The sequence below is a fragment of the Garra rufa genome, chromosome 3 (genome assembly GCF_049309525.1).
Source record: "Garra rufa chromosome 3, GarRuf1.0, whole genome shotgun sequence".
Classification (NCBI taxonomy): Eukaryota; Metazoa; Chordata; class Actinopteri; order Cypriniformes; family Cyprinidae; genus Garra; species Garra rufa.
The window spans coordinates 61081361-61096491 of NC_133363.1; the positions used below are offsets into that span (position 1 = coordinate 61081361).

The 15131-nt window shown below is 32.9% G+C and overlaps 1 protein-coding gene across 1 annotated transcript in view; it reads left to right on the forward strand.

Annotated features, from left to right (window-relative positions):
* The window catches only part of intu (inturned planar cell polarity protein), a 43041-nt gene extending 30370 nt beyond the window's left edge, over window positions 1-12671 (forward strand). Inside the window, exons 11-16 of the mRNA XM_073836454.1 lie at window positions 1110-1328; window positions 3052-3585; window positions 7221-7315; window positions 7614-7803; window positions 9520-9659; window positions 11284-12671. Coding sequence (XP_073692555.1) covers window positions 1110-1328; window positions 3052-3585; window positions 7221-7315; window positions 7614-7803; window positions 9520-9659; window positions 11284-11395 — 1290 coding nt within the window. The 3' untranslated portion in view covers window positions 11396-12671. The remainder of the gene's footprint in view (window positions 1-1109; window positions 1329-3051; window positions 3586-7220; window positions 7316-7613; window positions 7804-9519; window positions 9660-11283) is intronic.
* The last annotated feature ends 2460 nt before the right edge of the window (window positions 12672-15131 follow it).

Consider the following 15131-nt stretch of genomic DNA (forward strand, 5'->3'; position numbering starts at 1 on the left):
ACATAGGATATATAAATCGCGATCCTGAAACAAGTCGTAATTGTGAGATACAAACTCGCAATTATGAGGAAAAAGGTCAGAACTGCAAGAAACTTGCAATTGTGAAAAGTCATAGGTGCGAGATACAAACTCCCAATTACAAGAAAGTCATAATTGTCAGTAAAAAAGTCTAAATTGTGAGCTATAAACTTGAAATTACAAGAAATTCATAATTGTGAGAAAAAAAGTCTGAATTGTGAGAATATAAACTTACAATTACGAGAAAAAAAAGTCTAATTTTGTAAGAAAAAAGTTAGAATTGTTAGATTTAAACTTGCATTTACGAGAAAAAAGTCATAATTGGGAGAAAAAAAGTAAAAATTGTGAGATATATATATACTTGCAATTATGAAAAAAATAAGAATTCGTAATTAAACTTGTAAATACGAGAAAAAAGTCATAATTATGAGAAAAAGTCTGAATTCCGATATATAAATCGCAATTCTAAAAAGTGTGAATTGTGAGATATAAAATTGCAAGATATAAATGTAAAATTGCAAAGTCATAGTTGCAACAAAAAAGTCAAAATTGTTAGATATAAAGTTGCAATTACGAAAAAAATAAGAATTGCAAAATATAAACTCGGAATTCTGAGAAAAAGTCCTATTTGCGAGAAGAAGAAAAAAATTTGTGAGATAAAGTTGCAATTCCGAAGAAAATTTATAATTGTGATATAAACTCGCAATTCAGAGAAAAAGACGTAATTGCGACATATAATAAATATATAAATTTGCAATAGCAAGAAAAAGTAAACTGCTAAAAAGTCAGAATTGTATCTCGCAATTCTGACTTTGTGACATGCAGTTGCAACTTTATATCACCCAATTCTTTGTAACTTGCAATTCTGAGAAAAAAAATCTTGACATGTAAACTTGCAGTTGTGCGCAACTATGACAGAAATGTGAGATAAAAAGTCACAATTAACTTTTTTTTTTTTTTTTTTTTTTTTTTTTTTTTAAGTATTCAGTGTCAGAAATGGACTTCCATAGTTATCAATGTTTATTGTCACACTCATTTTGATCTACTAAAGATCAGGAATTGAGATCAGTATTTGTCTGTCTATCTGTCAGGGATATCTGATAGCGAACCACCTGCCTAAAGAAGACCTTCTAGACGTGTGTTTGTACTGTCAGCATTACTGTCTGCTGCCGCTGGTGTCTGAGCAGCGTGTGGGGCAGCTGGTGGTGTGGAGGGAGGTGTTTCCACAGAGAAGAACACAGAACAACACCTCCTCACATCCTGGATACTGCGAACCACACGGACGGCACTTCCTGCTCATAGTGGGCCTGGTGAGACATGCTGTTCTAAATCTGAAATAAAATGTTTCAAGTAGGGATGCACGATATTTATCGGACAGATATGGGTAAAAATGACGTCATTTTTATTGCTCCGATAAATAAATGAAATGTGATCCGATAAAGTACTCTTGCTGGTAAATCAGTCAATCAGTTTGGTTTGTCTGAGATTCATCTGCTTTCCGAGTGCAAGTGCTGCAGCTGTAAACTGCAATGACTCTCGGCCTTTGTCGCATTTAATACGTCATCATCTGTGTCGTCATCATCGTCTTTGCCGGTCTGGAAGTTTTTCGCGGTGGCAGAGGAGGACGATGCTACTGCTATTTGCAACACGTTTAGCAAGGATTCCGAGAGGAGGTAAAAAGCCGTCAAGTTTTAACACAACAAATCTTATATCTCACTTCAGAGGTCGTCATCGCGGTGAATCTGTTTTAGGGGCCGTTCACATGTCACGCCTAAAAACGCGTGGAAAACGTTAGGCGCGCTGCTTTCTCTTTCTTTCCAAACCGCTCTGTAGCCTGCTCTGCTGTGGCGTCTGCCGTTGCTAAGCAACCACGACCTGCGCTCTCCATAAAGACGTGGTAGTTTCAGCAAAGGATAAATGGATTTTCAGCATTAAAAATCGCTTGCAGTAGCTCTGTTATTAAATTTATTTAAAAATGTTTATTCCTGTACAGCTTTTATAAGCTGTTTCTCCACATTGGCAGTGCTTTCAATGTTATTAAGGGAACGGGTGAAGCTGATTGGTTGGTTCATGTCACATGACCTGCGGTGCACTTGCGGCATTCTGAAAAGTTGAGATGTTTTAATCTCGATTCTGATGCTTTATTCCCCGCCTTGTACGATTTGGTTGCTGCACACATTCATAATATGATCAATTAGAATGGATTACACATAAGCTTTAACAGACATTTGGACATCTGACGTTACTCCATGATGCACTTTTAAATTTTTCCAGGTTGACAAAATGTCAAAGCATTTTATTTATTTAGAATTGTGGTGCCTTACACAAAAAATAAAAACATTTTTGAAGAGTCAGGACTGATGTTTGCTATGATTGTTAGACCCAGAAATATAATATACATTTCAATAGTTTATCTTAGAGTTTGTATTCTCCTGGGTGCACAAAATTTTCATATGTGACCCTGGACCACAAAACCAGTCATAAGGTTAAATTTTACAAAACTGAGATGTATACATCATATGAAAGCTCAATAAATAAGCTTTCTATTGATGTATGGTTTGTTAGGATAGGACAATATTTGACCGAGATACATCTATTTGAAAATGAGGAATCTGAGGGTGCAAAAAAATCAAAATACTGAGAAAATCACCTTTAAAGTTGTCCAAATTAAGTTCTTAACAATGCATTTTTGTACATTTTGATATATTTACAGTAGGAATTTTACAAAAAATCTTGATGGAACATGATCTTTACTTAATTTCCTAATGATTTTTGGCATAAAAGAAAAATCAATCATTTTGACCCATGCAATGTATTTTTGGCTATTGCTACAAATATACCCCAGCGACTTAAGACTGATTTTGTGGTCCAGGGTCACACATAATAATATGAACGTATTGGGTATCGGCATCGGCCACAAGAAGGACTTAATTATCGGTATCGGTAAAATAATTCATATCGTGCATCCCTAGGTTCAAGGTTTCCACAAAAATATGAAGCATCACAGCTGTTATTCCTTAATGATGTTTCCAGAGGCATTTCATGCAGTGTGTGTTGCTGGAGGCCGCTGGTTGTGCGTCACCCGCTCTGGGATCTCCCGGTCCTGACTGCGTCTATGTGGATCAGGTCAAAGCCACGCTCCTTCAGCTGGAGAGTCTGGACGCTGCTATTGAGGAGCGGCTCTCGGCTCCGCCCACTCCCTGCCTCTCCTGTGCTGATTGGTTCCTTCCTGCCGGGGGGCGGGACCGACTAGACGGCATCGGCAGCTCGCCGATTCTCAACCGTCTGACGGCAGCCATCAAACCCCCGTCGCCGGGCGGAATTGGGCGGAGTCTTTTTGGCGAGGCGGGGTCAGCGGGTCTGAGAGGACGGAGGCCGAGTCCACAGAGGAGTTTGTCTGATAGCGGCAGCGAGGGTCACGCCGACGGGACACCGTCCTTTATTTCAGGTCTGAGTCCTCATGCCACACCGGACGCAGTGCGCCGGACGCCCTCTAGTGGCACACGCAGAGACTCCCTCGGGTCGGGAGGGTCAGACGGCAGCTTGGGCAGCGCAGGATTTTTCAAGGTGTTTCTATATTTTTATATTTAAAATATTAAATTATTATATTTTATTATTTTATAAATGTATTTATTATTTAAATAATTAATTCGAATATTATTTAAAGTTAAAATAATGTCACAGCTGAGGTTCAATTCAGTGGGAATATTTAAAAAATTATTTCATGCAGATATTATTATAGTGTATTTTTGCATTTTTTAGTTTTACATCACATTTGAAGTTTAATTCAATACAATTTAATATATTTATTAATGCAGATATGATTTTTTGTAAATATTATAGTGTATTATTTAAATTAAAAAGCTAATTTTTAATGGTAGTATTTATTGTACTGAAATGAATTAATGCTAAATTTCTTTAAGTATATGTGTGTATTTATATTTTTATACCTTTATTACTTAAATTATAGAGTTATTTTATTACTTCACAGTTGAAGTTTAATTGTAGGAATAGTTCATGGTAGTTTTTATTGTACAGAAATAAATTTATATGTATTGATGTAGAATTTTATAGCATTTATTTTAGTATATTTTTTAAATGATAAAGGTAATTTTACTTCAGAATTGTAGTTTAGTTGTAGAATATTTCATGGTAGTATTTATCGTACTGAAAATGATTTTATTCAGATTTTATAAATATATTTATTAAAGCAGATATGATTTATTGTAAATATTATAGTGTATTATTTAAATTAAAAAGCACATTTTTCATGGTAGTATTTATTGTACTGAAATTAATTAATGCAAAATTTTTGTAAGTATATGTATGTATTTATATTTTTATACCATATATTATAATATATAATTTAAATTATTTTATTACTTCACAGTTGAAGTTCAATTGTAGGAATAGTTCATGGTAGTATTTATTGTACTAAAATAAATTTATGCAGATTTTTTAAATATATATGTATTTATGTAGAATTATATAGCATTTATTTTAGTATTTTTTTTTTAATTATAAAGTTAATTTTACTTCATAATTGTAGTTTAATTGTATAATATTCCATGGTAATATATATCATACTGAAAATGTATTTTTTCAGATTTTCTAAATATTTATTTATGCAGATATTTATGTATTTACTGTACTGAAATTAATTAATGCAGTTTTTTTTTAAATATATGTATTTATGCAGATTTTCTACCATATATGTTCATATATTATTTGAATTATAGCGTTAATTTTATTTATCATATATATCATATACTCTACAATTACTGATTAGTTTATTACCAAATAAAACAATAACGTATGATTAATTTTTTATATATATATACTATTAAATATAAAATATATTATTATTTTATCACCAAATTACAAATAAGTGCAACCAGTTTATATTATATTTAAACATTTACATCTGTTTAAATAAATTAGTCCTTATTTTAAAATCAAAGCATAAAGTGTTTAATATAACAGTTTATTAATTAAAGGTGAATTGTGTAATTTCTGCACCTGAATTACAAAAATAGTGATTGGATTCAAACATTTATTAAACACTTACTTTATCTTTCATTGTTCCAACTAAAGTCTAACTTCCAGATCAAAAAATTGCCTCAGCTTCTGTAGAAAGTGCTGACATAAAACACTTGCTTTGTACTTTCCCGTAACAACTTTCAGAAAAACAGGAGTGACATATAAGTAATATTATTTGATTTTTCCAACAGCGAGACGTCAGAGCGTATATATCAGTGCTGCGTATGAATTATGATCGTGCCGTCTGTTATTGAGCACATCCTCTGAGTATCTGCCAGAACGTCGTCTAATATAGTAGCATCAGGAACTGCCGTTATAAATCACGTCCATCTGAATTCAGCTGACGGCAGGTAATTTACACAAGCGATGTCCTGGATGAACCTTTCAGGCTCATAAATTCTCATAGAGAGAGACAAGCTTAAGCAAACGCATGGAAACTAGCTTTCATCACATTTATGGAGTCAGTCCTCCAGACTGAAGGTCAGAGCAGCAGACAGTAGCAGAAAGAGAACATTTATACAACCAAGTCAGATAAAGGTCAGCACCAAATATATTGCTATAAAACCAGGCTAGTGCTGCTTTATCTTCAATTTCATTATTGATTTTATTTGCAAGTTTAGGCCTTCGCTTTTTACATGAGCTTCATTTATTAGTGGAACAAAACGAGAACAACCAAAGATATATTATTATAAAACAATATATAATATATAACATTTATACAGGCTGCTTTGTCTTCAGTTTCTTGATTTATTTAATTTAATTTAATTTTGTTTAGGGTTTTTCTTTTATGTTCAAAATTTAAATGCACTTCAGTAACACTTCAGTAATATTTTGTATAATGTAAACCAATATATTTTTTATTGTATTTTATTTTTTATTTATTTTAATTTGTTTCATTTGAAGTCTAGGCCTTTTCTTTTATATTTTCTTTTCTTTTCTTTTATTTTATTTTTTATTTCATTAGGGTTTTCTTTTACTTTCCAGCACAATCTGTAATCTAATAATTATATATTTTTTTGTATTTGTTTATTTTGTTTTATTTAATGTTTTTTAATATATAATTATGTATTGTTCATTGGGCCTTTCTAGGCCTTTTGTTTTATATTCTGGATTTAAATAACACTTGTTCAATAAGACTCATAAATATTTTATAGTCCAGCACAAACTGAAATCCTATTTTATTTTATTTATTTATTTATTTTTTTTTTCATTGGACGTCTAGGCATTTTCTTTTATATCCTGTATTTAAATGCACTTCAATAACAATAACACTTTGATAAGTATTTTATAGTCCAGCATAAACTGAACTCATTTTATTTTATTTTTTTACATTAGAAATTTAGGCTTTTTCTTTTATATTCTGGATTTAAAGTCACTTTAATAACAACAACACTTTCATAATTATTTTATAGTCCAGCAAAAACTTAAATCCTTTTATTTTATTTAGTTTTTTATTTTATTTTATTTTTATCAGCATAAACTGTAATCCAGTCATTTTATTTTATTTTATTTTATTTTATTTTATTTTATTTTATTTTATTTTATTTTATTTTATTTATTTTATTTTATTTTATTTGTGTTTTTCTTTTCCATTCCAGCACAATCTGTAATCCACTTTCATAATTATTTTATAGTCCAGCACAAACTTAAATCCTTTTATTTTTTTATTTATTTTATTTAGTTTTTTATTTTATTTTATTTTTATCAGCATAAACTGTAATCCAGTCATTTTATTTTATTTTATTTTATTTTATTTTATTTTATTTTATTTTATTTTATTTTATTTTATTTTATTTGTGTTTTTCTTTTCCATTCCAGCACAATCTGTAATCCACTTTCATAATTATTTTATAGTCCAGCGCAAACTTAAATCCTTTTATTTTATTTTATTTTATTTTATTTTATTTTATTTTGTGTTTTTCTTTACATTCCAGCACAATCTGCAATCCAATTTTTTATTTTATTTTTTTTTTATGTGTAATCCAATTATTTTATTTTATTTTATTTGTTTTTTTATTTATTGAAGTTTAGGCTTTTTTACACCCTGTATTTAAATGCAATTTAGTAAAAATAACACTTCAGTCCCATTTTATATACTCCAGCACAAACTGTGATTTTAATATAAATTAATATTTTCTTGTCTTTTGTGTGTTTTCTATCAGATTCCCAGGTTAAAGCACCCAAACCCTTTCTATCTGGGCTCATTGAGGAAGAGTCTGACTGACAGGGAAACCGAGGAGATGCACAACGTCCTCAAGTGAGTCCATCTTTGAACTCATTTGGACTCATTTTATAATACTTTTATGGTGTTTTTCACCTTTTGTGTTTCATGGAAGAAAAGTGTCATTCAGCCTTATCACAGGTCTGCTGTAATTCACTATAAATGTCTAAATGACTCCTCAGTCATCAGGAACAGATTGAGTGGTTTGACCTCATGTCATGTGAGTGCAGTTCAGATGATCACAGTTATCGTGTGTGTGTGTGTGTGTGTGTGTGTGTGTGTGTGTGTGTGTGTGTGTGTGTGTGTGTGTGTGTGTGTGTGTGTGTGTTAACAGGCTGACGGCGGGCGCTGAGAACACGCTGTTCCATTATGTGCTGATGGAGACGGTGCAGGGCATCTTCATCGCTCCCACACACAGAGAGATGAATCATCTGAGCGGCTCCATCCACCCACAGCTCATACACAACTTCTACCACTGCTGTCTGTCCATACGACAGGCCTTCCAGCAGAGCCTCCCCTCACGGGTAACACACACTGACACTGATACATGATAGATCATATTAAATTGTTATAATATTTCACAATTTTTACTATTTTTACCTAATTTTAAATTCAATTAAGGGGAGACACTGCAGGCAGCAACACTTTTTTTCATGCACCTGTCAAGTTTGAGGCTTTTTGGTGTTTCCTAAAGTGTTTTTTCAGTCTAGTGGAAAGAAAACATTCAAAAGACACTGTTAAGTGTGTCTTTTATAGCACTTGTGTCAATTGATTTCAATTACAATACATATTTTTAAAGGCTGTTTTCTCAAAAACTGCTTTAGTAGCACTTACACACACCAAACTTTACATTTTTATTCCTAACTATATCCTGAATGTTTTTACAGAGGGATTTGTTCATATATCATTTGCTTGATTTTGTACATTTTATTCCCCCCAAAACATTTAAAAAATCAATTGTTTTCTGTCTGTTCCAAGTATTTTTTTTAATTACAAAAGAGATGCCAAAAATTCCTTTTTGTAAAAACATTTGACTCTAATATGTCAAATAAAATAAACAAGAGTTTTGAAACTGACTTCACCCAGTGTTTAGATTTTTGTACTAGAAATGCATGCAAATTAGTGCATATTTACTTAAACAATGCTTCATTTGCATATTGAAAGCTTACATTTTAGAAAACTTGTAATACAAAAAATGTTTGCAATTAACAATGTAATCAATCAACTGAGTAAGTAAGGTGAAAACTATTAGTTTTTTTTTTTTTTACCCTATTCACCTGCAGTGTCTCGCCTTAATGCAGCCTTGGTGAGCATTAGAAACGTCTTTGAAAAACATTAAATCTTACTGACTGCAAACTGTTGAATCATAGTGTATACTAGTTTATACAAGTCCTTAATGAATTAAAAGTGATATACAGTATTATATCCAACATTTATGTGTGTTATGCTTTGTATGCATGGATTGAAATACTAGTAAAGTTGCTCCAAATCTATTAATCTATTTATTTATTTCAAATTAGATGGCAGTAGAAAGCTAGATATAGTCTGAAATACTTGATTGTAAAATGGGTTATTTTTACAATGTATAATTTGCATTTATAAATATATAGTCACATATTTTTGATATCATTTTGAATACATTTAACTAATTAAACAATTTAAGAATGTTTGTTTATTTGTCCATTTAAAAAAAAAAGAAGAAATTGGTCATTTTCACAGTAAAATCTTCCATTTTATCCTCCATATTGTTTTGCTCATAGATGATATTCAAGACACTTTAAGCTTGATGACTGTAGACTGCGAACTACTTTAATTAGAAGTAGTAATACTAAAAATATCTAGTATATTTTTTTTGCAAAAAAAAAAATTAAATATTGAGAAAATCACCTTTAAAGTTGTCTAAATGAAGTTCTTAGCAATGCATATTACTAATCAAAAATCAAGTTTTGATATATTTATGGTAGGAAATTTACAAAATATCTTCATGGAACATGATCTTTACTCAATATCCAAATGATTTTTGGCATAAAAGAAAAATTGATCATTTTGACCCATACAATGTATTTTTGGCTATTGATACAAATATACCCGTGCTGCTTAAGACTGCTTTTGTAGTTCAGGGTCACAAATAAAATTAATCATATTTAATTGATAAATTAACATAGGTATCACTGCTAATAATTTCTCTGCTATAGTAATATTGTCACAGTTTTAGCATCTGGTGTGTAAATGTGTTTCAGGATCGCAGAGGAACGGAGCGTCCACAGAGCACTCGAGGTTTGGGTCCGGTCAAAGAACATGGAGTTTTGTTTCAGTGCAAACCAGAAAACTGGACCGATCAGAAGAAACCAGCGCCCACTATGACCTACTGGGTTATAGGGTATGTGTTTGACAGCTGTGTTTACAGTAATAAACTCATCAAATCCCATCATTAAGCTCTTACCCCTTGTGTTCACATGCACCATTTTTCCATTACAATGTCAACCCTGTGAATGTCAAAAACGCTCCTATCATGCACCTGCCTTTAAATGCAAAACATATATGGGACGCTGGACCACAAAACCAGTCATATGGGTCGATTTTTTGAAATTGAGATTTGTACATAATCTGAAAGGATATGGATATGACGATATTTGTCTGAGATACTATTTAAAAAAAATCTGAAATCTGAGGGTGCAAAAAAATCTAAATATTGAGGAAATCACCTTTAAAGTTGTCCAAATGAAGTTCTTAGCAATGCATATTACTAATCAAAAATTAACTTTTGACATATTTACAGTAGGAAATTTACAAAATAACTGTAATAATAAAATAATAATGGAAGGTGATGTTTACTTTGTATCCTCATGATTTTTGGCATAAAAGAAAAATGGATCATTTTGACCCATACAATGTATTGTTGGCTATTGCTTCAAATATACTGCCCTCCAAAGGCAAAGTGCAGTAACTACGCCAACACTGAAACTGAGAAAAATGCCTTTAAAGTTTTTACACAAGCTAGTCAAACATGTTGACACTCTTGTTACTCTGAACAAATTAATTGAACCAGGGGAAAAAATGAACCAGGAGACTTTGCCACAAGACAAAACAGTTGTCACAAAGTCCATTTTAAGCCTTAACTCAATTTTGACCAAATGCGTAGTTACTGCACTTTGCCTTTGGAGGGCAGTATACCTGTGCTACTTAAGGGAAGACACTGCAGGCAAAAACACAGTGTTTTCATGCACCTGTCAGGTTTGAGATTTTGGGCTTTTTGGTTTTTCATGAAGTGTTTTTTAAAGACTAGTTAAGAAAACACCCAAAAGACACTGTTAACTGTTTCTTTTATAGCACTTAATCTATTTGTGTCAATAGATTTCAATTACAATCCATATTTTTAAAGGCCGTTTTCTCAAAATGAGTTTTTTCTCTTACACTGAGCCATAAATCTCACTTCAGTAGCACTTATGCACATCAAACTTACATTTTTATTCCTGTCTATATTCTGAAGGTTTTTACAGAGGGATTTATTCATGTATAATTAGTTTGATTTTATAGATTTTTCCCCTAAAATGTTTAAAAACTACATTGTTTTCTGTTTTATTTTTTTTCTGAATTATGGAGTGACAATATGAGATACCCAAAATCAAACATTTGACTCTTAATGTGTCAAAAAATTTAAACAAGAAACTGACTTCATCCATCGTTTAGACTTCTGTACTAGAATTGTATGCAAATAAGCGCATGTTTCATTAAATAATGGATCATTTGCATATTTAAACCTAACATTTAAGAAAACCCGTAATACAAAAAATGTTTACAATTGTCCATGTAATCAATCGAGTAATTAAGGTGATAACTATTAGTTAATTTTTTTACCCTATTTACCTGCAGTGTCTCGCCTTAAGACTTTTGTGGTTCAGGGTCACCTATTATCTTAGTTATGTGAGAGGCCAACATGCATACATCAGGAAAACATCAAAGCATATTTTCCTCTGATTTGCAATCTCTCGTTTGCACTCCAGGCGAATGCTTCTGGAACCCGTTCCTCAAGAGTTTTACGTGTGCTTCCATGACTCTGTGGCTGAAGTTCCTGTGGAAATGGCCTTCCGGCTGTCATTCGGCTTGGCTGTGTAGCACTATAACCCGAGACAGCAGTGTTTAACAGCAGGCTTTTTAGGAGGTAAATCCACTCTAGACTGGACAGAAAACTACTGGTTCATGCTTAAAGGAAGAGGTCAGCCAAAAATGAAAATTCGTTGAAAATGTACTCACCTTTAAGCCTTAAGAAAGATATATATGAGTTTGTTTCTTCATCAGATTTGTAAAAATGCAGCATTGCATCACTTGCTCACCAATGGATCCTCTGTAGTGAATGGGTGCCGTCAGAATGAGAGTCCAAACGGCTGATAAAAACATCACAGTAATCCACAAGTCATCCACACCACTTGAAATGAAAAGCTGTGTGTTTGTAAGAAACAAATCCATCATTAAGTAGTATTTTCACAGCTTACTCCAGTAAAAAAAGTCTGAAATATATTTCTGAGTAATATTTCTGAAGAGAAAAATTCACAGTGTTTACAAGCAAAAACAGACCAAAACATTTATAAACAAATATGTTGGTGGATTTTGATGTGAGAAGACAACAGGAGATTTTTTCATTGAAGGAAGCATTATTATGGATTATGAATTGGAAGCAATGGTTTGAAGGTAAAAACTGTAATAATGATGGGTTTATTTCTTACAAACATGCAGCTTTTGGCTTCACAAGATATTAATTGATGGACTGGAGTGGTGTGGGTTACTTGTGGATTACTGTGATGTTTTCATCAGCTGTTTGGACTCTCATTCTGACGGCACCCATTCACTGCAGAGGATCCATTAGTGAGCAAGTGAAGTAATGCTACATTTCTCCAAATCTGTTCTGATGAACAAACACACTTTACATCTCAGATGGCCTGAATTTTAAGCATTTTTTGGGTGAACTATTCCTTTAAGATTATCCTTTTATTAATCATTTGTTGTGGGCTCAAACTTTGAAGGGTTTTATTCTGTAGCAATAAACTAATGAAATGGTCTGATGAATCAGGCAATGGTGAAAACACAACTTTAATACCTCAAACTACGCTGGGTTTCTTCATTGAGCACAAGCTACAGGCTCATGAACTCTCGCAGCAGAAAAACTGATCATGAAATGATGATTTCACTTGACTTTTCCTTGCCGGATCGAGTGAAACGACATTTTCTAAGACCAAAGCCTTAACAACACTTCTGAACCTTTGTGATATGAAAATGTTTTTTTTATTTTATTAAAGATGTGGAACCTCATGTTCTCCTAAGTTAAAACTTTGTAATACGCTGTTTATGCAACAAATGTGCATCATTTATCAAATAAATGAAAGCAGATTTACTTTACAAACAGGTGGTCTTTATTTAAGTCTTTTTACAAAAATAAGGCTGCGCTCTTAAGTCTGGATAATCTTAACAATAAGTCTGTTACATAATGAGTTCGATTCACTGAATACAAAAACGAACATGTTATAAAACATTATTATATTCAAATTCAACGCAACAATGTTTTTTTTACAGACTGATTTACGCAGAATTATATTCAAAGTAGTTTTATTAACTATTTACACCGAAACGTTTTCTCATGATTCGTGAATTCCTTTGTAAATAGTTGAGTTGCAAATCACATTGAATTGAATTTAAAAGGAAGAAGAAATTTGGCCAACACTTTTTTTAACAAGTTCAATTTGTTAACAAAAAACTTCAGTCAACAATGAAAATACTTTAACAGCCTTTATGATACATACTTGAGGTCAAAAGTTTACATCCCCCATTCAGAATCTGCTAAATGTCAAGAGGGATTATACAAAATGCATGTTATTTTTTATTTAGTACTGACCTGAATAAGATATTTCACATAAGATGTTTACATGTAGTCCACAAGTGAAAATAATAGTTAGATTTATAAAAATGACTCTGTTCAAAAGTTTCTGATTCTTAATGCTGTGTTGTTACCTGAATGATCCACAGCTGTGTTTTTTTGTTTAGTGATGGTTGTTCATGAGTCCCTTGTTTGTCCTGAACAGTTAAACTGCCTGATGTTCTTCAGAAAAATCCTTCAGGTCCCACAAATTCTTTGGTTTTCCAGCATTTTTGTGTATTTGAACCCTTTCTAACAATGACTATCTGATTTTGAGATCCATCTTTTCACACTGAGGACAACTGAGGGACTCATATGCAACTATTACAGAAGGTTCAAACACTCACTGATGCTCCAGAAGGAAAAAAACATGCATTAAGAGCCGGAAGGTGAAAACTTCTGGAATTTGAAGATCAGGGTAAATGTAACTTATTTTGTCTTCTTGGAAACATGTGTCTTCTGTAGCTTCTGAAGGGCAGTACCAAATGAAAAAAAAAAAAGCTATTTAGGCAAAATAAAAAAAAATATTATTCTGTTCAAAAGTTTAATGCATGTTTTTTCCTTCTGGAGTATCAGTGAGTGTTTGAACCTTTTGAAATAGTTGAATATGAATCCCATCTTTTCACACTGAGGACAACTGAGGATCTCAAAATCATACGGGTTCAAATACACAAAAATGCTGAAAAAGCAAATAATTTATGGGACCTGAAGGATTTTTCTGAAGAACAGCAGACAGTTTAACTGTTCAGGACAAACAAGGGACTCATGAACAACTATCACTAAACAAAAAACAGGGTCATTTTTATAAATTCCACTCATATTATCTCTTGTGGACTATATGTAAACATCTTTTATGTGAAATACCTGTATGTTATTCAGGTCAGTACTAAAACAATAACTAGCATTTTGTATGATCCCTCTTACTTTGGTAAAATAATTAACATTTTGCAGATTCTGCAAGGGTGTGTAAACTTTTGACCTCAACTGTATGTGATACAGTGAGTTTAGAAAAAGTAATTTATCAAATTGAACTGTGCTGTAAAGTGTTACTGATTGTGTTTCATTAATTATGCTTCAAAAGAACAAAGTAAATACAACTCCAGCATGATTTTACACTCTGTCCAACATAATTGCATCAAACTACTAGTGACAAACGTCACTTTAAGCAACTTCCTGCACCAGCATCAGGTTCTTCCTGTAGCACTCCAGGCTGCACAGCGGCGTCCCCGTCTTGGAGCAGGAGTATTTCTTCAGGTTGGAGCATCCTGACACGCCGCAGCTCACAGGCGCGGATGGAGGTGGTCGTGGGGTCGCGGGTGTCGGGACGGAGACCCCGGCGGGGTAAGAGACGGCGGCCCCCTGAGCGTTACTGCTGTACCTCACCATGGGCAGCTGGGCCTGCTTGGACTTGCGCTCCCTCATGCTCTTGATCTTGGCCTTGCTGGTCTTGGTCAGTCTCTCGATGGTCTGGTTCTTGTTCTCTTCGGCTTTCTTAGCAGCCTGAAGGCGTCTCTTCCGGGCGCGCTCCTCGCGTTTCTGCATCATCTCAGCCGTCATCTCCTTCTCTTTGTATCCCATCGGGAGCTCCAGTAGAGGCTGGCTCTGGTGCTTATGTAGGAGCGCTTTCTGTTCGGACCGAGAAGAAACTTTGTTAAGGTTAAACCCTCAATACTTGAATTGAGGTCACAAATCAACAACTATCATTTTTTGTTTGATCTAGAATACATACAGTACTTATCAAGTCACTAATGCTCACCAAGGCTGCATTTATTTGATAAATATGGCAAATGCTGTAAAATTGTGAAATATTTTTCGAATTTAAAATAGCTTATCTATTTAAATATATATTATCTATTTAAATGTATATTAATTTATTGATGTGATCAAAGCTAAATTTTTTTGCATCATTATTCCAGTCTTCAGTGTCACATGATAGATTTACTT